This window comes from Apodemus sylvaticus, chromosome 8 (genome assembly GCF_947179515.1).
Source record: "Apodemus sylvaticus chromosome 8, mApoSyl1.1, whole genome shotgun sequence".
Lineage (NCBI taxonomy): Eukaryota > Metazoa > Chordata > Mammalia > Rodentia > Muridae > Apodemus > Apodemus sylvaticus.
The window spans coordinates 62,572,323-62,593,785 of record NC_067479.1 but is presented as its reverse complement, the minus strand read 5'-3'; the positions used below and the strand labels follow the sequence as shown (position 1 = coordinate 62,593,785).

Genomic DNA, 21,463 nt, shown 5'->3' with positions numbered 1-21,463 from the left:
TAGACCTGGAAGACTGAGGTAGGAGGATCGTGAGTGTGAGGCTAGTCTGGGTTACTTAGTGAGACCCTATCATAAACAACAAGTTCCCTGCCCATCCCCATAGCCACGGGCCGAATGTAAGTGTGGTAGTGCCCTTGTGTAGCCTGTGCAGGGTCCTGCACACACTCTCAGCCCTCAGCAGCCAAACAGTCAGCAAGGAAGCTGTTTGCAGCAGTGACTGATCATGAGCTCTAGGAATAGAGAAGATTACTCTGTGCGGCATTCATTGTTCTTCCTAAGGGAAGGACTGTAGGGAATCAGCTCAAGACTAAGCACCCTGTGTGACTGCATGGCTGGCAATTAACTAGGCTTCCAGCGTTAGCAAACACTGTTTCTTCATCCCCTCCTGACCCATAAGTTGCCCATTTATGAGAACGGGCAGCTCAGGCAGTAGAGCCAGGTAGGGAGTCGAGCCTGTGGCCATTGCTGCTGCCCAAGGAGGACTCAGGCAGTGTTAGAAGCTCAGCAGTCTAAGCGGCAGGCTGCTTGGCAGCAGACAGGGCCTTGCCTGCTTCCACTCCCTTTTCCACACTGCATCAGCAGCCCACTTGGATATTGGGGATGTTAGGTCTCCACTTTGTCTAGTGTGTTGGCCCAGGAGGTCCACACTGCCTTGCCAGTACTGTTGTCACAGTGGCATTCGCACCATTTCTGTAGGTGGATTTCCAGATCACCTGCAGCATGCTTTCAGGTGGTAATTGGTAGTGAATGTTTGTGAAGTGGGTACAACTGTGCTGACTGTCTGTGAAAGCTGCTGTTTAACCAGCCTTCCAGGGTAAGCTGGTACCTAACGCTGGGTCAGGATTTCTGGGGGACAGTGCATTTTGAGTTTTAAAAGCTGATGTTAAAATGGAACTTGGGAGCCAGGCAGAGCTGGGTGGTGGTGGCGCACGCCTGTAATCCCAGCATTCTGGGGGCAGAGGCAGACGGATTTCTGAGTTTGAGGCCAGCCTGGTCTACAGAGTGAGTTCCAGGACAGCCAGGGCTACACAGAGAAACCCTGTCTCGAAAAAACGAAATCCAAAAAACCAAAAAAAAAAAAAAAAAAAAAAAGGAACTTCGGTTCCATTGAGTTTTGTGAATTCAGAATCCTGTGTATGTGTGTGACTGCATGTATCAATGTGTGAGCATGTACATGTGTGAGCATATGTGCTTATGTGGCATGTCTGTAAAGATGTCTTTAATGTAGTTTTAACATGCATCCTTCAATTGAGGGTGAGTGTGTGTGTGTTGTGTCTGTATGTAAAGCATCTGTAAACACTTTCTTTTTCAGCCTTTTTTTTTTTTTTTTTTTTTACTGTGCATCATTTTGTTCTTCAGGATGCCCAGGGAGTAGAGGAGCGCGAGGCACTGGCAAGGATGGCAGCTAACGTGGAAAACCCAGCTTCTGCTGACTCTGAGGCCTACATTGAGAAGTACTTGAGGAGTGTGCTGGCCGTGGAAAACCTCCTGACTTTAGATCGTTTGCGGCAGGTTAGCAGTTAACATTGCTATGGTGGGGCCCATCTGGCCTCTGTACTTGACTTTCTGGGGTCTGGTTTGACGAGTTTACTCTCACAAAACCCACTGACTGCAATGGGGTCATTCTGCTTTGTCAAGTCATGGCTGGTATTTAAAGAATGTGGGAAACCTTGAAGCATGTGTGTTGGATGCATCTCTCATGTGGACATCCCTGGTGTGTTTTCCATTTCCCAGGAAGTGGCCGTGAAGGAGCAGCTGACCGGGAAAGGGAAGCTGAGCCGGAGGAGTATCAGCTCTCCCAGCATGAACAGAGTGAGTCTCTCCTGTTGCTGCTCTAGAAAGGTGTCTGCCTCCTCCTTTCTGGCTTCCTGTCAGGATGCCTTTCTGCCTCCTCTTGTCATGTCTCTGCCTGCTGTTAGACCCAGGATGCTTGCTTGAGTGTCATGGGCACATTGCTCATTTGTTGTCACCACCGGCCCAGCCAGGTTGGGAGGTCACAGATGTGTGTGGGGCTTAAACCCCAGCTCTGCTGCCCAAAGCAATGAATGTATCTCTTGGGTTTTAAGTAATTATTTTAAAATTAGGACTTTGGTATATGTTTGCAGGCCAATCACTTGAAGGCCATTTAGGAGACTATAAATGAGTAAAACTGGTTACATGTATTTTATATAACTATGGCTAAAATGTGTTGATTAAAAATATGTATAGTTTATGTGCATATTAACATGGAGATTTATTGACAAAAAATGTGCCAGCAACTCTTCATCTGCTCCTATTTCTGTGAGGATGTGGTAGGTACTCTATGAAGAGTGGGTGCGCTTTTGTCTTCAGCTGCTCAGATTTGTAGGAAAGAGCAGCTGCCTAACCCTGTAAGTGTTTGTGAGTGGCAGGCAGGGCAGGTTCCCATTGTGAGGCAGAGCTTCAATAGTCTGCAGACTCGAAGCCCAGGTCCACTCTCAGGCATGCAGAAATGCCACTAGTTCCAGGTCCCATCAGAAAGTTATTAACGTACTGGAAAATGCAGAGACTTGGTATTTTGGATACTATAATCTGCCTAAGGGCACCTTTGACAGGTTAGGTTCACTGAGAAGGAGCATGGAGTTCATGATTAATCACTAAGCATGCCCGGCAGTGATGGCACATACCTTTAATAATCCCAGCACTCAGGAGGCAGAGGCAGATGGATTTCTGAGTTTGAGGCCAGCCTGGTCTACAGAGTGAGTTCCAGGACAGCCAGAGCTACACAGAGAAACCCTGTCTTGAAAAGACAAAAAACCAAACCAAACCAAAACAAAACAAAAGATCACTAAGCAGACTTTTCTTTCTTAATTCTCTGGGGTGGGGGAAAAAGTCTCTGGGGCTGGAGAAAAAGGGGGGAAAATATCACACACACATATACACAGACACACACATTAACACATATATACACTCACACACACTCTCACACTCTCTTATTTGGTAGATAAAACAAAACAGCTCCCATCACTTATATCTCCCAGCAGAATCTCTTAAGCAGTGCAAAAATTACAAGGTGGCTATATACTATTTTTCTTTAAGTGAATGATTACAATGAGTTAAAAAACTGCATGTTCCCTAATGCCTTTACATGATTAAATGTTTCACATAATACAAATAAAAAAAACAAATTATTCCCAAGAACCCACATACAGTCATATCTAAGCAACTTGTTATAGATTAACAAAATGTAAGCAAGCAAGATATTTTTTCTTGGCCAGTTCTCTTACTGGCAGGCTGCAGTTGGTTGAAGAGAAGGGATCAGTCATTTTATTGTTTGTCTTAAAAAGCAATCTTAGAAATTTTTTTAAAAGAATAATAAATTTAAACTTTTATGTAAAAAAAGTCAGTCATTACTAGTTTAAATCATCATGGTGCACACCTACCAACTAACAAGTTTTTATCAAATCATATCAAGAAGCCTATGGCAAAATGAGTACAGGAAAGTAATCATCATCTCCTTGTTCACCAGACCAGCCTTGGCAAGAAAGGCATGTCATCTAGTATTAGCTGGGCTGCCATTTTTCTTGTTCCCTGACCTAAAAAAAAAAAAAAAAACACAAAAAAACAAAAAAAAACCCTCAACTATTGAGGGTGTAATTTTCTGAATTTTAAATTGTCCCTTAAGATTTTCTGCATCAAAGCCACTAGTGAACACACCTTAGCTTAACTTTTTTTTGTTGTTTTTTTTTTTTTTTTTTTTTTTTTTTTTTTTTTGTTGTTGTTGTTGTTGTTTTGAGACAGGGTTTCTCTGTGTAGCCCTAGCTGTCCTGGAACTCACTCTGTAGACCAAGCTGGCCTCAAACTCAGAAATCCACCTGCCTTTTCCTCCCAAGTGCTGGGATTACAGGTGTCCGCCACCACTTCCGGCAGCTTAACTTATTTTTCTTTTTTAAAAGATGTATTTATTTATTTATTTATATGTGAGTACACTGTAGCTGTCTTCAGACACACCAGAAGAGGGCATCTGATCTCATTACAGATGGTTGTGAGCCACCGAGTGGTTGCTGGGATTTAAACTCAGGACCTTCAGAAGAGCAGTCAGTGCTCTTAACCGCTGAGCCATCTCTCAAGCCCCTATTTATTTACTTTTATGTATATGAGGTCATCACACCAGAAGAGGGCACCAGATCCCATTACAGATCAATCACTGCTTTTTTTTTTTTAAAGGATTTAGTTATTTATTATATGCAAGTATACCTTAGCTGTCTTTAGACATCAGATCTCTTTATGGATGGTTGTGAGCCACCATGTGGGTGCTGGGATTTGAACTCATTACCTTTGGCTCATTACCTTTGGAAGAACAGTCAGTGCTCTTACCTGCTGAGCCATCTCTCCAGCCCCCACCTTAACTTTTATAACAGTCTGCATCTCCAAATTCTTTCTAGGGGCGATGGACATCACTAACAATCTCTCTCTCTAAGTTCTTTTGGAGGATGGTGGTGGTGGTGGTGGTGGTGGTGGTGGTGGTGGTGGTTGAATCATTAATCTGCCACAGCAGCAAAGCTGGAAAAGAATCAATCACTATTATTGTAAGTGCCAAGGACATTGTCCAGGAGTAGCTGGGAACCCTCTTAGAGTTTTCTACAACTTACCAGTTAGGAGGGCCTTGATGACTCAGGGTGGTGGGGGCAACAAGTAGAGCAGAACTCCACAACAGCATGAAGTCCTCAGGATGCGAAATCCTCAGAGCTCTGCCTCTCCACATCACCCACTGTGCTTTACTGACTGGTGGGCCAAGTTCCATGACAGAAGGCTCAGGCCATGACCAGATCCAGTGATGTCAAAGTAGTGAAATAGTTTCTGTTCAGGCCCAGTGAGGTGTCACCCTAGTGTATAGTGAGCACTAGAGCCTAGGTAAACCACCCATGAGAAGTTGTTGGTAACTGCTCAATGGTTTTCACATCCCAGAGACGCACTGGTCTGCAATATTGGTCTTGGTTGGTTGGTTATGATTTTATCTCACTATGTCTCTCCTATAAGGAAAAAGGATAACCTCAGACTCACTGTGATCCTCCTGCCTCTGCCTACCAAATACTGAGATTACAGGCACAAGTTCTCAGGCCCTGCTTGATTTGATTTTCAAAGCAGGGTCTTTCTAGATGCTCAACTGCAGTTATGCTAATCCTCTTTTCTCAGTGGGTGGTGGTGGCACACACCTATAATCCCAGCACTCTGGGAGGCAGAGGCAGGCAGATTTCTGAGTTCGAGGCCAGCCTGGTCTACAGAGTGAGTTTCAGGACAGCCAGGACTATACAGAGAAACCCTATCTCAAGAAAAAAAAAAAAAAAACAAAAAAAAAACCAAATCCAAAAAAAAAAAAGAAATCCTCTTTTCTCTCTTCCCAGTTGTCAGGAAGTCGACAGGAGCTTAGCCCATCCCACAGTCTCGGCAGCAACAAGGTGAGTTAAGGCTTAGCTCCTTACCTCTTTCATCTTCTCAAACCTCTGCATTTGCATATGGCCGAACCCTTCCTACACACCTTGGATTTGCAACATTTTTTGGACAGAGTTCCACATTGGTTTTTTCAGATCCTGCCATTGAGATCCACTAATAACCTCTTGTTAGAATTAAAAAGTTAGGTTTTTTTAGTAAAAATTATCTTTCAGCTTATAATATTCCATTTACTTATGCGGAAGAAACTTTAAATTGTATTTATAATAGTATAGCTATAATATAATGATATAAAACTTATAAGAAATAAAAATATTTATAATTATTATTATTTATTAGAAAAAAAGAAAGTATGTAAATCCCACTAACAGCTTTATGCAAATAGAAACACACTATTGTTTGCTTAAAAAGGTGATCACTTCTTGCAGCTGCCTGATCTGGGTGTTACCCCTCGCAGTTTGATTTTGTTACTCTGAGGTACTGTGCTGACAGAATGACCCTAGCATACACTGGGAGTCTGCATTGCCATAGAGGCATTGTGATGTGGGGATGTGGGGAAGTTACTTCAGAATAACTCAGGGGTTGTAGGGAAATAGAGACTGATTGGTTGATGGTAATTGTTAAGGCCAAGTGGTGTTCATGAGACTATTTCTAGTCTTGTTAATTATTCTGTATTTGTGTTTAACAATTTCTTTATGGAAATGTAAGAAACAATGAAGATGAAACTAAAATGACTGAGACTCATTTTTAAACTCCTGCTGTTACCATGCCTGGAAGCATAACCATACCCACACCTGAAATCACACAAGTGCACATGGGCCCGCAGCCGAGGGAGCTCAGTGACTGATGGACGTGGGCTGGACATGTGCTTTAGTTCTTGCGTCAGTCAGTGGAAGGAAGCAGAGTGCTTGGGAATTGGATTGTGTGATTTTTTTTTTAAGTGTGATTATAGGAGTTATTACGGGAAATATATGTAATAGAAGAGAAAAGGCCCCCTTTTTGTGTGTGGGACTCCATGTGCACACAGGCAAATGAAGAGCTGGAGTTTACATTTTGGATAAAAACCCCTGTGTGACTAAGGCACAGGGTGAACAGTCTTGTCCACAGCAGAGTTGGGTGAGGCCCGGGGAGGAGTGGCCTTGTTTAGAATTCCTGAGTCAGTGTATGCTGAGGTCTTGGGGTATGTGGGGGGCTTGGGGTGGACTGTCTTAACTAAGTGGTCTACTTGAGCCCTAGACATCTTGTTGCTGGCTGTGGTGTGTGTAGAGTACTCCAGAGTGCTGTATGCAGCTCTCGGTATGAAGGGGGGAAGCTTATTTAGATCGGAAAGACTATGGAGGCGAAAAGAGATGTCCTTGGGAAGGAATAGTCAGTTACAGCAAGGAGATGGCTTCTGGGATCCTGTGGTCAGGAAGAAATGTATGGGGAAGGAGAGGACTAGGCGCCATTCAGGCTTTGTGACAGATAGGTCACTGAGAAGCAGGCTCTAGGAGGAGCAGGCGAGGCTGGGGGAGTGTGTGTCTATGTGTGGGCAGAGAGAAGGAGGCAGATAGACCATGTTGGACCTTGAGACAGCATTTGGGATGAGGACCATAGCGTTGCTTGGGATGGTACTGGGTAACTATACCTTTCCAGGCCATTTCTGCTGAGCACTGGGAGAGATCAGACAGCATCTCTAGCAGTCTGTTTTGTTGCTTGAGGTGAAGGAACATTACTTGTTCTTGTTACTGTCCTTGCAGCTTCTCTTTTCTCCTCTGGATTTCTTGGGGTTCCTGAATAACTTGGAGAAAATGGTGCTGTTGTTTCCAGCTGCTCAGACTTGGCTTGTTGATGGTTCTGTCTTGGTGACTTGGTCTTTTTAATATTTACTGTAGACCAGAGAGCTTGGGGCTTGGTACAGTGTACAGTGCTCAGACTTTGACACCTACCTGCTCCCTCCCTCCCTCCTTCCCTCCTTTCTTCCCTCTCTCCCTCTCTTTCTCTCTCTCTCCCTCTCTCTCCCTCCTTCCCTCCCCCCCCCCCCCCAGTGCTATGGCTTTAGGCATTAGGTACCCTGATTTTCATGGTTGTCAGTTCTACCTTGGAGACATCTTTGCGTCCTCCTATGAATCTGGCTGTAAGCAGCTTGTGAGTACCACCTTAGGCTGTTGCTTTTGTCCCTGGGTCAGGAGGAGACCTGATCTGTCACAGATGCCTATGGCAGGTCAGGCAGATGGCAGCAGACAAGAATATTTGCAGAACATGTGAATGGACAAAAGACTGCAGAAAAGCTCCCCATTTTCCTGTGCAGGGCCTAAAGCAAAACACTATAAAAGATTATCAGCACAAGAATGTTTGGTGTCATATCATCCCACTAGTGAGAAAAGAATCATATTTCCCTCAGAATCAAGGAACAAGATTCAGCCCTGTAGCATGTTAATTTCAAATGTATAAAATTGTTTATGAACATTTATAGGAGAGTTCTTAAGATGGACAGTGCCTTAAGATGGAATGGTCAGAGGACCTGTCAAACCTTAACCACAGCGGTGCTTCCAGTGACTCGGCACAGGTACTAGGGTATTACAGGATCATCCTGACAGGGGCAGAGGAGCCAACTACACACCTGTGCTGTGGTTAAGTACTACACACATGCCCACACACAGGCACCTGGGCAGAAATGTTCCATCTTGATTTCTCTACAAGGAAGTATTTAATGTTCGTGGAGTTAGTCTTACAGATTTCAACCCAGATTTGATGATGCTAAAAGTGCTAGAAAATGTATTTTGAAACCATCAAAAGTTATCATGTTAGTTATGTCTGTCTTGTAAGCATTCGTGGGGTCAGCCCTAGTTTTCTCTTAATCCATTAGCTGCTCTCTGCTCTGTACTACACATAACAGTGTAGGTTATGCTGTAGATGAGTGCTGTAGGCTCCAGACACCACAGGCTAGCCAGAGTACTATGGTCTGTCATAGAAGAGCCCCTGAGCCAGCTCCACTCTCCTTCCCCTGCTGTGCTTTCTTGTCCGGAGAGTAGATTTCATCCTCAGGAGCAAGTGGCATTAAGGGGGTGTCAACAAGGCAAGAGGGGGAGGGGCTGATTGAACTGGGGTTGGTGGGGCAATGCGAATTTGTTGAGTTCAGTTAGCTGAACTGTGTGTGTGTGTGTGCATGCACATGTACACTTTATCGAGTATTTCTAATTTACTAAAGCTCTTTCCATGTTAAAATCAGAATTGCTTCACCAAAATTGAGTTGGTAAAGTAATTAGTTCAAGATCTTGATTATTGCCATCACCTTAGAGTCTAAAGGAAATCCTTACAAAAAAAATCTTCCGATTAAAAATACAAGATGTGACCATATTAATGTTTTTGCTTACAGTTACGGGATGCGTTACCTCTGTTTTAGAGACATTTTTAATAGATGCAGTGAAAACAGATTCTTTATGACTGTCTACTTGTGGGTATCCTGTGCAGTATTAATTTCAGCTTGTTGCTGGCTTTGGCACTGCAAAGTTGGCGGCATATTGAGACCTGTAGTACAGGGACAGCTGTCAGCACATCTGTGGTCATACCTAAAGCCCTTTTAGAGATGGCGTTTGTATTAAGTTAGTAAAGCAGTATTGTTGTCCTCTGGAGTGGTTTTGTTGTGTGATGCTTTTTGAGGACCTGGTGCATGCCAGGGAAGGGTTCTATCACTGAGATATCTTCACCCTCCTCTGAAGCTTTGACAAAGTTCAAGTCAGCTGGTGTCTTGAGCAGGGTGGAGCTAACACAGCTTCCTGGAACAGCCATCCGCTCAGCTTTGGTTCCTGAGATGCCAAGCATGAGTCACTCTTCAGCTGCCTCAGAGCTGCCTGTGGGCTGGAATGACATGGGCACATCTTTTTATTTACTTTTTTTTGTCACTTTCCTGGTCAAAGTCAAAGTCTTTTACAGAAAGCAAAAAAATTATATTTGGTGGAAGAGCAGAGGCATATGGGAGGATGGCTGGTGGACAGGGAGCCTGCAAGGACCTCCTAGACATGCTGGCCTGGCTGTGCCTCTGAGTCTGGGGTCCCTCCTAAAATCTTGAAAGGTTTTGTTTTGTTTTGTTTTCTGAGTTCTGCCTCTTAGAACAACTAGTCGCTATGTGTGGATCCAAATGAACCCAGAGTCTTTTCCCAGTATCTTCATGGCTGATTCTGAAGTTCAGCAAGGAGACAGACATTAGGAATAGACTAGTCAGTCTCGGGAAGTGCCATGGGCTGCCAGACGTGCACGACAATGGCAGAAGGAAGGAGGTGTCTTGCCCTTTCTCCTTCAGGTCTGATCTGTTCAAGAGAGCTCAAAAACTCCAGAGCAAAAATCTCAAAGTCCCCTTTACCCACAGTCCCCAGTTCACTCCCTCTGAAGTACATTTAGCTGGTGGCTGCTTTGTTTTGTTTTTGGTTCTGTTCTCTCCCCCAGCATTTCAGTAAAGGGAGAAACTAGCGTAGCCAGGCAGGTCCATTTTATTGCAAAGTCAGCACTTGTCCTGTCCAGCCAGGGACAGGGGTTTGCGTGTGGGGGACCCTGCCCTGGATGCTCCATTCCTCTCTGTTGAGTTATGCACGGGGAGGAGAACCACGTGGTGGGAGTTTTCCGTGCATTTCTAGGGGCTGGCAGAGAGGGGATTGGGCACCTTGCTCCTCCTCAGATCTGTCCCTAGCAAGCAGAGCCAGATATGCCAGGGTACTCAGGTCCTGACTCTGGGCAGTGAGGCTGAGAACAAGTGACTGCGAGGTTCCCTGTCTGCTCTGACTACAGGGACCCGTGTAGAGTGCTATGATGGTATCTGCCATTAGCTCACAGGCCTGCAGTGTGCTTAGGCTGTGCTGGGTGTTGTCTGTGCCTGTCATTTAGTTATACTCAGAGTCTTGGGGTATGAGGTAGGAAGAGCCACTGCTCTTGTTCAGCCTCCATGGGACATTGTCCACCATGTGCCAGGGGAGTCCTGACTGTGCCCCAGGAAAGGGACACCTCCTTCAGTTGTTACTGGACAACTCTGTGTCACACAGCTTGGATGCTGAGTACAACGCAGCTGCTCAGTTTCCTAAGATACACAATGTGGTGTGTCAGCTGTCAGACTAGAGAGCCTAAGATATTAGAGTACATTTGCTCCATAATGAAGTGAGTTGTCTTCAGAACAATCTTGTATGAACTTGACATCATGAACAGAGATCTCAACATCTCTTCCACTGAGACTCTCGAAGCTCCTGACCTTAGTATTCAGACACTGACACGATATCCCAAGGCATCTAAAGTGGGCAGCATCCCAAGAAGGATAACTAAGTTAGAATGCAAGAATTAGCAAGAAACACTAACAGAACACTAAAGCCTGTAAGTAAGCGTGTTATCCATAGAGTGTAGATGCCCAGCTGGAGCTGCATTCCTGCATGCCCTGATCATGTGCATGGAGTCCGTTTTCTGTTTCCTACTAAGTGCCGAGAGAGAACACCAGTGTGTTTTGCTTTGTTTTGTTTAAATGCTATCGAATGCTGAGTGAGTTCTCTGTGGTGAGCATGACCCAAGTCACTTAGAGCTTATTGATTTATGATTAGTCCTAGGCTGCTGCTAAAAGCAGAGATTTCTAATCCATGCAGGCAGCTGTGAGCTGTCCCTCAGTGTTGAGCCTTCCTGGACTCACCCTGTTTCTCAGCAGCCCTCAAGACGTCTTAGTTACCCTGGGTCCTTTGTCTGTAGCATGCTCAATTAAACTAATATTAAAACTATTACTTAACCTCAGTGAGGAAGACCCGAGTTATCACAGGACTAAAGGGAGCTTAAGATCTGCGCATTTGCAGCTCAGTACCATGTTCCTTCCCAGAACTGTGGGAAGGGCAGTGAGGGTGTCATCTCTAGCCACAGGAGCCAGGCCAGAATTTGAGGACATTTATTTCTAAAGGAGCCTGTGTTGGGAGGTGGCAGGATGCAGATGTTGTGATGGCTTGTTGGCAGTCACAGATAAGGTGGAGAGAAGTCTGCAGTGAACATTCATCTCTGAGGGGCACAGCCCCGTAAGCACATGGCAAGCTTGAGAAGGAGCGATGCAGCCAGACTTCATCCCAGAGAAGGACGCTTTAGTAATGCTGGTAGGCTTTTCCTGGAGTAGTGGATAATTTTTTTTTTTTTAAATACACTTCTTAATTTGAAACAAAATGACTTACTTTTATCCCTGTGCTTAATAGGGCCGGTGGGAAAGTCAACAGGATGTGTCCCAAACACTAGTTTCCAGAGGAATAGCTCCAGGCTCTCCAGCTCTCACTGTTTCGCCCCAAAATAACCAGTCTCCTGATCCTGGTAAGTTTTTTTCATCTGCCAATCACTGCCATGAAAAAGGTTCACTCAGGATGTCCTGCTAGGTCCACAGGCTGTTCATGCCCTTCAGAATGTCACTTTTCTTAGCATGTTGGGTGGCATTGGTTTGGAAGGGTGGTGACTTTATCCTCTGATAAATTATCCTGTGACCCTCTTGTCTTCTTAATGCTCGGTTTGTTTGTTAATACTTACTGTCCATATGTGGTCCATGATGACTTTCAGCTTGTATATCCTTGTATGTGTTTAGTTTTGCTATCAAGATTGTGTTGGCCTCACATAGTGCTTTGGAAAGTGGTTCTCCTAACTTTTCTGCATGGGTTTCTGTGTGATTGGTAATAGATAATCCTTAAATGTTTGACAGGATTACTTAGTGATGCTGTCTGAAGCTGGCATTTTCTTTGTGGAGAAGATTTTGAATTATGACTCAGGTTTCTGTAGTTTGGAGTGATCTAGACTTTTGTGTTCCTTATTAGACTGCTTCCTAAGTCCTAATTTCCAAAAAGGTTTTGCTACTGTCTAGGTTATTGTTTATTCTTATAAATGTCATATTATTTACTCTAACTGTCCTTTTTAAGATTCATAATTAAGGTATGAGGTGTACATTTTTCACCCCAGCCCTGGGGAGGTAGAGCAGGAAGATCCCTTTGAGTGCAAGGCTAGCTTGGTGTATGTGGTGAGACCCTGTCTGGAAAACAAACCTTCAAAACACCACAAGCAAGTGAGCACGCAGAACTATGCACACAAAAAACAGAGTTCTCCTTCTTCTAGAGCAGGAGTTAGGTCTTATGTTAGGTATTGACAAGAAGTGAGGGTAGGTCACCCTCCAACACTGGCAGGAGCCGTGCACATTAGAGCATCATGGTTGCTTTAGTTACTGCTGTTTAAGTTGGTAGATGCTGACTGTGATAATCTTTTCCTACAGATGATTTAGAGATGCCTGTAGTAGTTTATACTGCTGGATTTGCTTACAGATGACTCTTGGCAAATGCAGAGCACAAGTTATGTGCCATTGTTTTCATTTCATCCTGACAGGACTGGGAGGCTTGGCAGCCTCTTACTTGAACCCAGTGAAGTCCCTGGTGCCACAGATGCCAAAGCTGCTGAAGTCTCTCTTCCCTGTTCGGGATGACAGAAGGGGCAGACACTCATCTCCCCTTGCACACCAGGTAAGGAAACCACAGTGAATGTTTGCTGACACTGTGTTGCTGTTCTGAAGCTGGAGGTAGAGGATCAGCCCAGTGAGGGCATTAATGCCAGCTTCTGACCCTGGGAAAGCCTGTGATAATGCCTCTTCCCCTCTCTACAGATGACCGAGTTGTCTGCATTTACTGACACCCCATTCTTTCTGCTCTCAAACAAAAAGTGCCAAGTTTGCTACTAATGTGATTCATGGTGCTATCACTTAGTACAACAATCGTCAAATTTATGAAGGTGCACTTAGTGTTGTTTGTGTTGCCAAGTAGAAAATGTAATTCTATTTTTAATTCTTGATTTCACTTTTCAAACAATCTTGAATCATAATTCACCCCCACCCCCCACCCCCTGCCCCCAGTGGACAATCAGTTCTTTGACTCAAAGTAGTCACTTGTCTTCCTTGTGTTTTAAAGCCTTTGCCTAGCAGTGGAGCATTAAAGAAAATGTTCTAGGGTTTTCCAAACAACCAAGAAGCTTCTTTTATACAGTGGTGAAAGGAGCCCACTTGGAGATGCAGTGTGTTGCTATGTAGGCTTTAGCTCAACAGAAAATGCTGAGACTTATTTATATTCATTCAGAAACACAAACGATGCAGGCACAGCTGTTGAAGTGGGTCTTGACATTAGTTCATCCATATTTCAAATGTCCCAGTAGTGTCAGTAGTGTCGGAAGCAGAGCGATTCTTAGGGCTTGTGTGAAGGCATCTTCAGGAGAGATGGTATTGGCGTCAGTAAGCTATTCTGTATGTAAAGAGAGCTTCTTGCCCAGTGTAATACCAACTCAAACATCAGCACACAGAGCAGATGGCAAAGTGAAACACAGCAATTTTGAAAATGTTTGAATTACATGTAGCTAGGCAGGTCAAAGGTCATTTGACAGTTCTTGCAGTTATTGGGATGTGTCTGTGAGTGGAGGACTCAGGCAGGCAAAAGTGACATTCCCAGTAGCACCTCACTGCACTGTGCTGCTTTACACTGGTCATTGCTTCAGGTATGACATGAGGGCCTATCTGAATTACTAAAGCAGATGTAAAGAAATTGCCCTTCCCCAGTCTGCCCTGGAGACCCAAAGCCCACATGGGAACAGCCACCATGTCTTCTCCTTCTGTAGGCACCATGGTGACTTTACATGGAGCTGAATGACCACATTTTCCAGCTGCTCTTCACTGCAGGCAGTTGTCTACATGGAAGGGACATGGAGTTTTGTTGAAGAGGAGCAGCTTTTGTTAAGCTGTTTTCCGTTCTCAGCGAGCAGGTCCAAGCCCTGGCTGCATAGGAGAGTTCACTTGTGCTTTAGATGGTGAGAGGAACAGCAGCCTGTTAGAGACAAAGCCTGATAGGGGCAGAAAGGCAATCAGTCATGGCCAGGTGACAAGAAATGTATGAAAATATAAGTTAACACTGGGCTTAGTGACAGTGCCTTGTGGTATAGCTAAAACATTAACAGTGATTTGTGAAAACACCTCCCAGGGGCAGATGCCTCCCTATCCTCAGGGTCGCAGTCTCTGCCCTCATCTGCATAAAACCATAAGCCTTGTATCACCAACAGCTTGTCCTTCTTGGTGTCCTGTCCTAGGCTGGGTGTCCTCTATATTTATCCACATTTAGCCAGTTTCTTCCCCTGGGTAGCTCACTTCATTCCGTTTTTAAACTGTTCATATGAAGCAGCTGGAGATGAAATCGAAGTCTGCATTGTTGCTGTGGCTTATAGCCCCCTGAGGCGTGCACACCTCCTCTAGTCTGTACACTGCCTGCCAGCTCTGTGCCATTCTAAGACATTAATTGCACCACCATTTTATCCCAGAGCACACCAGCACATGCCAGTCAGTTTCAGGGTCTGCCTCTTCCAGTGCTGGTGGCCTCTGCCCTTCTTGCTCCGGTTTAGAGCCATGCTGTCATGGAGGCCACTCACTGGAAGCACGGCTAAGCATCCCAGTCCTCTCTATGTGTCAGAGAACAATAGCAAGCCACCCCACCACATACACATGCCTTTTTCCTGGGAATTTCTGGATTATTGTTTGTTGACCATATCTCTCTGGAATATAACTCCAGTGGGCAGGGCTCATTTGCTCTGAATCATCCTTATAAGTTGGAGATACAAAGTTGTCTCACTGTCTATTTATATGCAGATGGAGATGTGGCCCTGTGTGGACCTCTGTCACATACGTAGAAAGCACTGTTTGTAGGTTAGCGGTGAGACAGGCACACCTGAGTGAGGTCTTGCGGTGTCAAGACATATTTGTGAACCTTCTCTCCTAGGGGGGTAGACATGCCATTAAAACAAATTCCTGAAGCCCTGATTTTCCCCTTGGGATTCAGTTACCCAAAATGCACCGCCTCCTCTGCTGCTCCATCCGACCGGAGCCACTGCCTCAGCCTCTCACCTTCCCGACTGCCTGCTAAATCTCAGTGGGATGGAAATTATAATTGCAAGTGACAGCATCAAGCTTAGGTTTCTTGCAACTTGGGTCACTTGAGATGTGCTCTGTTCTACTGCTCCCTAAGTGTGCATCCGAGGGTGTGCATCCCTGGGTGTGCATCCCTGGGTGTGCATCCGTGACTGGGGTTTCAGTGCAGTGGGAGACAAATGGCCAGCATGCCTGGCTCCTCTCTGCTCCTCTTTCCATGGTGGTTGAGATTTTGACTTAAAAAAAAAAAATCCTTCCTTGTGGTTTCTCCAAGAACAGGGTCATCTTTTTTGTGGCCTTGGCCTCTGACCTTTTGTTTTCTGCTGGTAGAAGCCAGGGCAAGAGTGGTCCATGTTCTTGAAGGCCAACCCAGTCTCAGCAGTTCTGGGTTAGTCTGCCTGCTGCCTGTGGCAACACCTTCATTTTGTGATGTCTTGCAGAGGCCTATAGCGGGAATGGGTGGGAGAGTAAGGGCCTGAGCTTGACAATAGTGGGACTGAGTTAATCTCATTTAAATGATGTACCAGGTACCACTGCCTTAGTTTAGGGTACTAATGCTGTGATGAAGCACCATGGCCAAGAGCAAATTGGGGAGGTAAGGGCTATATGGCTCACACTTCTGCCTTGTAGCCCATCATTGAAGGGAGCCAGGACAGAAACTCAAGCAGAGCAGGAACCTGGAGGCAGGAGCTGATGCCAGAGCCATGGAGACCTAGGTAGGTACTACTTACTGGCTTGTTCCACATGGCTTGCTTCCTTATAGAACCCAGGACCTCCAGCCTAGGGAAGAGAGCACCCACAGTGGGCTGGGCCCTCCCACATCTATCACTAAGAACATATCCTAGACTCATTGGTTCTCACCCTGTGGATCGACCTCCATAGGGTAGAATGACCCTTTATAGGGGCCACCTAGGACCATAGGAAAACACAGACATTCCTGTTAGATTCTTAACAGTAGCAACATCACAGTCACAAAGTAGCAATGACAGTCTTATGGTCAGGGCTCCCCACAACCTATATTAAAGAGCACTGGCATTAGTGAGGTTGAGAATACTTCACTGGAGGCTTGCCTACAGAGATTGATGGAGCATTTTCCCAGTCGAGGCTCTCCTCTCTCTGATGACTCTAGCATGTGTCAAGTTGACATAAAACTAGCCAACACAGCCCTGAGTAGGATTAGTACACAGTTTCACCTGACATGGCCTTTGGATATTTTTGCCCTGTGGTCACCCTTGCAATGTAGTCCTTCTCTTGATTCTTGTATTAACTACAAAAATACACAAAAACACTCAAATGGAGAACTTCAGGGTTTACTTCTAAATATTTGTTTTAAAATTCTTTTTAAGTTGTTTGCTTTTTAAAACTCAAAATTTTTTGGTATCATCTGCATGCGTCTTAGGGTATCAGCATTTGAGTCACAAGCACAGTGTTGGCTGTATAAGGTCTAAGACAGAGCCCTGGCCCCTAAAGAAGCCACTCTTCAGCTATGAGGCATCTGGCAGCATAACACATCTCCACATTGGTGGCCACCACCCCATCTCCCCTTTTAAAGAGGGCTTAGTGGCATCATGGAGCTAAAGAGATTACATACAGTTACCTGCTCTCTGTCACCAATCTGGCAAAAGGAATTGTGTGACCACTGCTTGATGACTTTGCTTGCTGCCTGGTTCTGCCATCTTTCTTTTGGAGGTCTATGATGTTGGTGCAGTAGCTTAGCTAGGTCTAAGCACCCTGAGGTTTTATTTGCTGCCAATGTCTGTTCAGATGTTCCTTAAGCAAGCAACTAACCAATGTTGAGATGTTTAGAATGTGACCCAAGATGAAACCTAGAAAAAGCCCATCAGTAAATATGCCTAAGAGGACCTGTCCCAGCTCTGAGGGCAGATGTGTGGTCCAGCTGTTAATGGTGCTGGGACTTAAGACAGCACACAGAGAGCAACAATACTTGCAGTATGAAGAGAAACAAAGATCCAGATTGAAGCCTGTATACCATGTTCTGGGACACAGGCCTGCTCACTGGAACCTGCTTTCGCTTCTTTCTTAAGAGGAAAGGAATTGAATGGCTTCCTTTATGATCATTACAGTTTAGTTTGGAAGCTTAACACTTCCTTTGAGACAGTCCCATCACTGCAAGTTCTCTGGAGCGACCAGTGGGCAAAGTATTAAGAGCCTTCAAGACTGCCAGGAACAACAGCACAGGGTGGTATTATTTCAGAGAAAAATGAAACGCTCTGTGAGGAAGGATTGAGGAGCGGGTTAGCTGACTGTTGGTATCCTGGTGCCAATACCTCAGAAGAAGAACAACTGACTCCTCTGAAGTGTTGTCGCAGAGAACAGGGGTTGGAATTGACAGAGCATAGAGAGATCTACGAGAGCACAGTAACCTCAGAATGCTGTTCTCTGCAGCACCCCAGACGCTGGCCGTTCCTAGGTTTGCAGACAAGGTGTTTCCGAGAGGGGATGCTAACCCAGGTGAGGCCTGAGGGTGGAAGGGGCCCCGAGTCTCCTCACGTGTCCATCATTCCCCTGGCAGGGCAGATCAGTTGCGAGAGAAACGCAGGTTAGTGGTGTGAGAATGAACACTGCCAAGAACCCTTTGGCTGGTGGCCGTGGCGTTTGCGGGCAGGAGCATTCCCTTTTGTCCCTAATGCAGGCCAGGACATGGGCACTGCTAGGAAGATGTTTGTCGGCACTTCTGAGCTAGAGAATGGCCCAGAGGCTTTTGGTTCCTGGCTTTGCAGCTCAGGACTGTGGCTCACGCTCTTTTCTTTTATGATGGAAGTTCCTAGTTCCTGTTTTACAAACAAGATTCTCATAACTTGTGTGTAGTTTTCTTTGTGTGAGTGTGTTCAGGAAGAGTTTTCACAGAGAGCAGTTCTGGTTATAATCGGTTTCTGTCTGAGTTCCAGAAATGCAAAGATTCTGCAGGGAAGAGGTAGCAGCTGACAAAATTGCTGTCTTTGACCTTCTGAGGCACATTTAGTAACGAATCTGGAAAATAATGAACTACAATTAATGAAACCCGCACCCGTGTTCAAGTGTGTTTCTCAGACGGCACATACAGTAATTGAAAGGACTTCCTGCTCTCTAATTAGTCAGATTGAATTAATTTGCCATGATAGCTCTCTTCACGTGTCTGGAAGTCTGTGTTCCTGTGAAGTTGTGGATGTGCTTCAGAGCTTGAGATTCCAAGTAGTTGCATTCATTGATTAGTCTAGAGAATGAAAGGGTTAAAGTCAGATTGACCTCCCACCAGCACAAGTGAACTCCCTTCTGGCCTGCTTTCCTGTTTCTGCTCCTTTGGATAGTGTGGCTGTATTGGCTGCAGGGGCTTTTGCTTCTTCTGCAATGTAGCCTCAGGTGCAGTAGGCCACTGTCACATAGTGCTGACCTGTTGAGGAAACTGCAATGTAGGTAGCTTCTCCATCACACTTAGAGCCTTAGTTAGTACACAGCATGAGCTCAATAGGTTTCAACTGAGCTTGATTAGAAATAAGTAATAGTGTTCATAGAATCACTGCATCCGGAAAGAAACCAAAGGAAGAACCAAACTAGAAAGAGGAGAGCCTGTTCAACTTCAATATTTCCTTGTCCCTCTTGTTCTTGTTTTAAAAGATGTCCATGGGCAGGGAGATTGTGGGCTGCTTCAGAATAGGGAGTCAGAGTGTCAGGTCTGTGTTGGAATGCTTCCCCTAGCTGGGTCTGCGAGGAAGATTTCAGAAGGAAATGGGAAGACTATTCAAGGGTGCATAAAGTCCTCACAGGGATTGTTGTGTTTGTCAGAAATTTTGTCCCCTCCTAAGAGTGACAGAACCATGTGGAAGACAGAGTAACAGAGCCTTAACCAGTGCCTGTAATGATCAGCCCACCCCCACTCAACATGTGGTCATCTCCAGAATACATATGATTGGATCACCACCTGTCTTAGTCACGGTTTCTATTCCTGCATGAACATCATCACCAAGAAACAAGTTGGGGAGGAAAGGGTTTATTCAGCTCAAACTTCCACATTGTTGTTCATCACCAAAGGAAGTCGGGACTGGAACTCAAGCAGGTCAGGAAGCAGGAGCTGATGCAGAGGCCATGGAGGGATGTTTCTTACTAGCTTGCTTCCCCTGGCTTGCTCAGCCTGCTTTCTTATAGAACCCAAGACTACCAGCCTAGATATGGTACCACCCACAAGGGACCCTCCCTCCTTGATCACTAATTGAGAAAATGCCCCACAGCTGGATCTCATGGAGGCACTTCCCCAACTGAAGCTCCTTTCTCTGTGATGACTTCAGCTTGTGTTAAGTTGACACACAAAACCAGCTAGTATACCACCTTCATATGTGTACCTTGTGCTGGTGACAGGGTAATCTGAGGGCGCTGTGTATGTCAGAACATCCACTTTCTCCATTTGAAATAAAGCCACCAGACGGTAAAAAGCTGGCTTCATCGGGGCTGACACTCCACAAACACATGCCTGACACACATTGTGTAAAGCAGAAGGCAGCTATGGGAACATGGTGGACACCAGACCCTGAGGGTTTCAATGCCACCACAGCTTCAGATGCCCCTGTGAAGCTAGAGCCTTCCTTGAGCATGCCTCTGCCCTCACTGTAGGCAACACCCCTCCCCTGATGAACATAGCCCTTAGACACGGGCCTCTGTTGATGAGCTTATAACTCAGGCTTGGTTGGTCCTCAGTGTGTGGTGTGTGGCTGTTATCACCACTAGGCATACTTTTATCAGACTTGTTAAAGCTAGCCATTTCTCTTCTCTTCTCTTCTCTTCTCTTCTCTTCTCTTCTCTTCTCTTCTCTTCTCTTCTCTTCTCTTCTCTTCTCTTCTCTTCTCTTCTCTTCTCTTCTCTCTCTCTCTCTCTCTCTCTCTCTCTGTCTCATTTGTTTGGATCAGGATTTCTCTGTATAGCCTTGTTTGTTTGTTTGTTTGGGACAGGGTTTCTATGTATAGCCCTGGCTGTCCTGGAACTTATTCTGTAGACCAACCTGGCCACAAACTCAGAAATCCATTTGCCTCTGTCTCCTGAGTGCTGGGATTAAAGGTGTGCACCACCACTGCCCAGCTTCTTTCTTAAAAGATTTATTTATTTATTTTATGTGAGTACACTGTAGCTGTCTTCAGACATACCAGAAGAGGGCATCCAATCTCATTACAGATGGTCATGAGCCACCATGTGGTTGCTGGGATTTAAACCCAGGACCTCTGGAAGAGCAGTCAGTGCTAGTAACCATTGAGCCATCTCTCCAGCCCATAAGCTAGCCATTTCTAATGCCCTGCATCTAGACTCTGCTTAGAATTTCCTCCTATCAGGAAGGTGAGATGTTGACTTCTGATTATTTGTAGTAAAAAATAAAATTTACAACTCTTATAAAACTAATTTCTCCTACTTGGACCTAAATAGTTGATTAATATTTATTTAAGTAAAAGCTGAATATTAACTTAGGCACCATTTTGCTCAAATTCAGGGTAGTAGGTAGATGTTAGAAAAGGTTTATAAATATAAAAAAATGTAGGTGAAAATTCAATATTGTTTAAATTTAAGGTAATGTCTCCTTTGTCCAACTTCTCTTGTCCCCTTTATAGCTTTATGCTAAAATTTACAAGGATCCATCTTTTCCCACTGTCTGTTTTATTCTTTGTGCTGTTTGTTAAATGGCTGATGCATGTTTATTCCCTCAGAAAACACCAAGACAACTCTTATTGATGCCCTTCTAAGAGTGGCAGGCAATATGTTCCTTCTGAGCTCCACAGACAGAGGCACAGCCAGTGCAGGGTTCCACCAGGTGCTGCCAAATGTTTGTTGCCTAGGGAAAGGAGTGGGTGTTCGTGAAGCCTGGGCTAATACTTTAAGGGCAAGCTGTGACCTCAGAAATGACTGGTACCATTTCCCTGGACTGTTGCCAGGTTGTGGTGGCTGAACATGGGTCTGTTGGGTCTCAGCAGTGCTCAACAGACCATACAAAGGCTCCTGAGTGATGCTGACTCCACCCAGTCAGCAGTAGGCTAGGCTCCTGAAGTCCTAGTTCTGGAGCAGGAAACATAATTATATTCACCCTTCTCGCGGGACTTGTTAATATTTATGGTTGTGAAATATGTTGCAATAGTTTTTATTAATAGTTACCAGATGTGTCAT

General features: G+C 45.1%; 1 protein-coding gene across 6 annotated transcripts in view; it reads left to right on the top strand.

Annotated features, from left to right (window-relative positions):
- Positions 1-21,463, top strand: part of Kif13b (kinesin family member 13B) — a 163,503-nt gene that overhangs the window by 130,897 nt on the left and 11,143 nt on the right. For 4 of the 6 annotated variants that reach the window (XM_052191202.1, XM_052191201.1, XM_052191206.1 and 1 more), the window contains exons 33-37: positions 1,360-1,512; positions 1,735-1,812; positions 5,364-5,417; positions 11,595-11,706; positions 12,757-12,890. In XM_052191202.1, coding sequence (XP_052047162.1) covers positions 1,360-1,512; positions 1,735-1,812; positions 5,364-5,417; positions 11,595-11,706; positions 12,757-12,890 — 531 coding nt within the window. Of the gene's footprint in view, positions 1-1,359; positions 1,513-1,734; positions 1,813-5,363; positions 5,418-11,594; positions 11,707-12,756; positions 12,891-15,955; positions 16,042-21,463 lie in introns of all 6 variants that reach the window. The other 2 variants (XM_052191204.1, XM_052191203.1) reach the window with 1 other exon arrangement.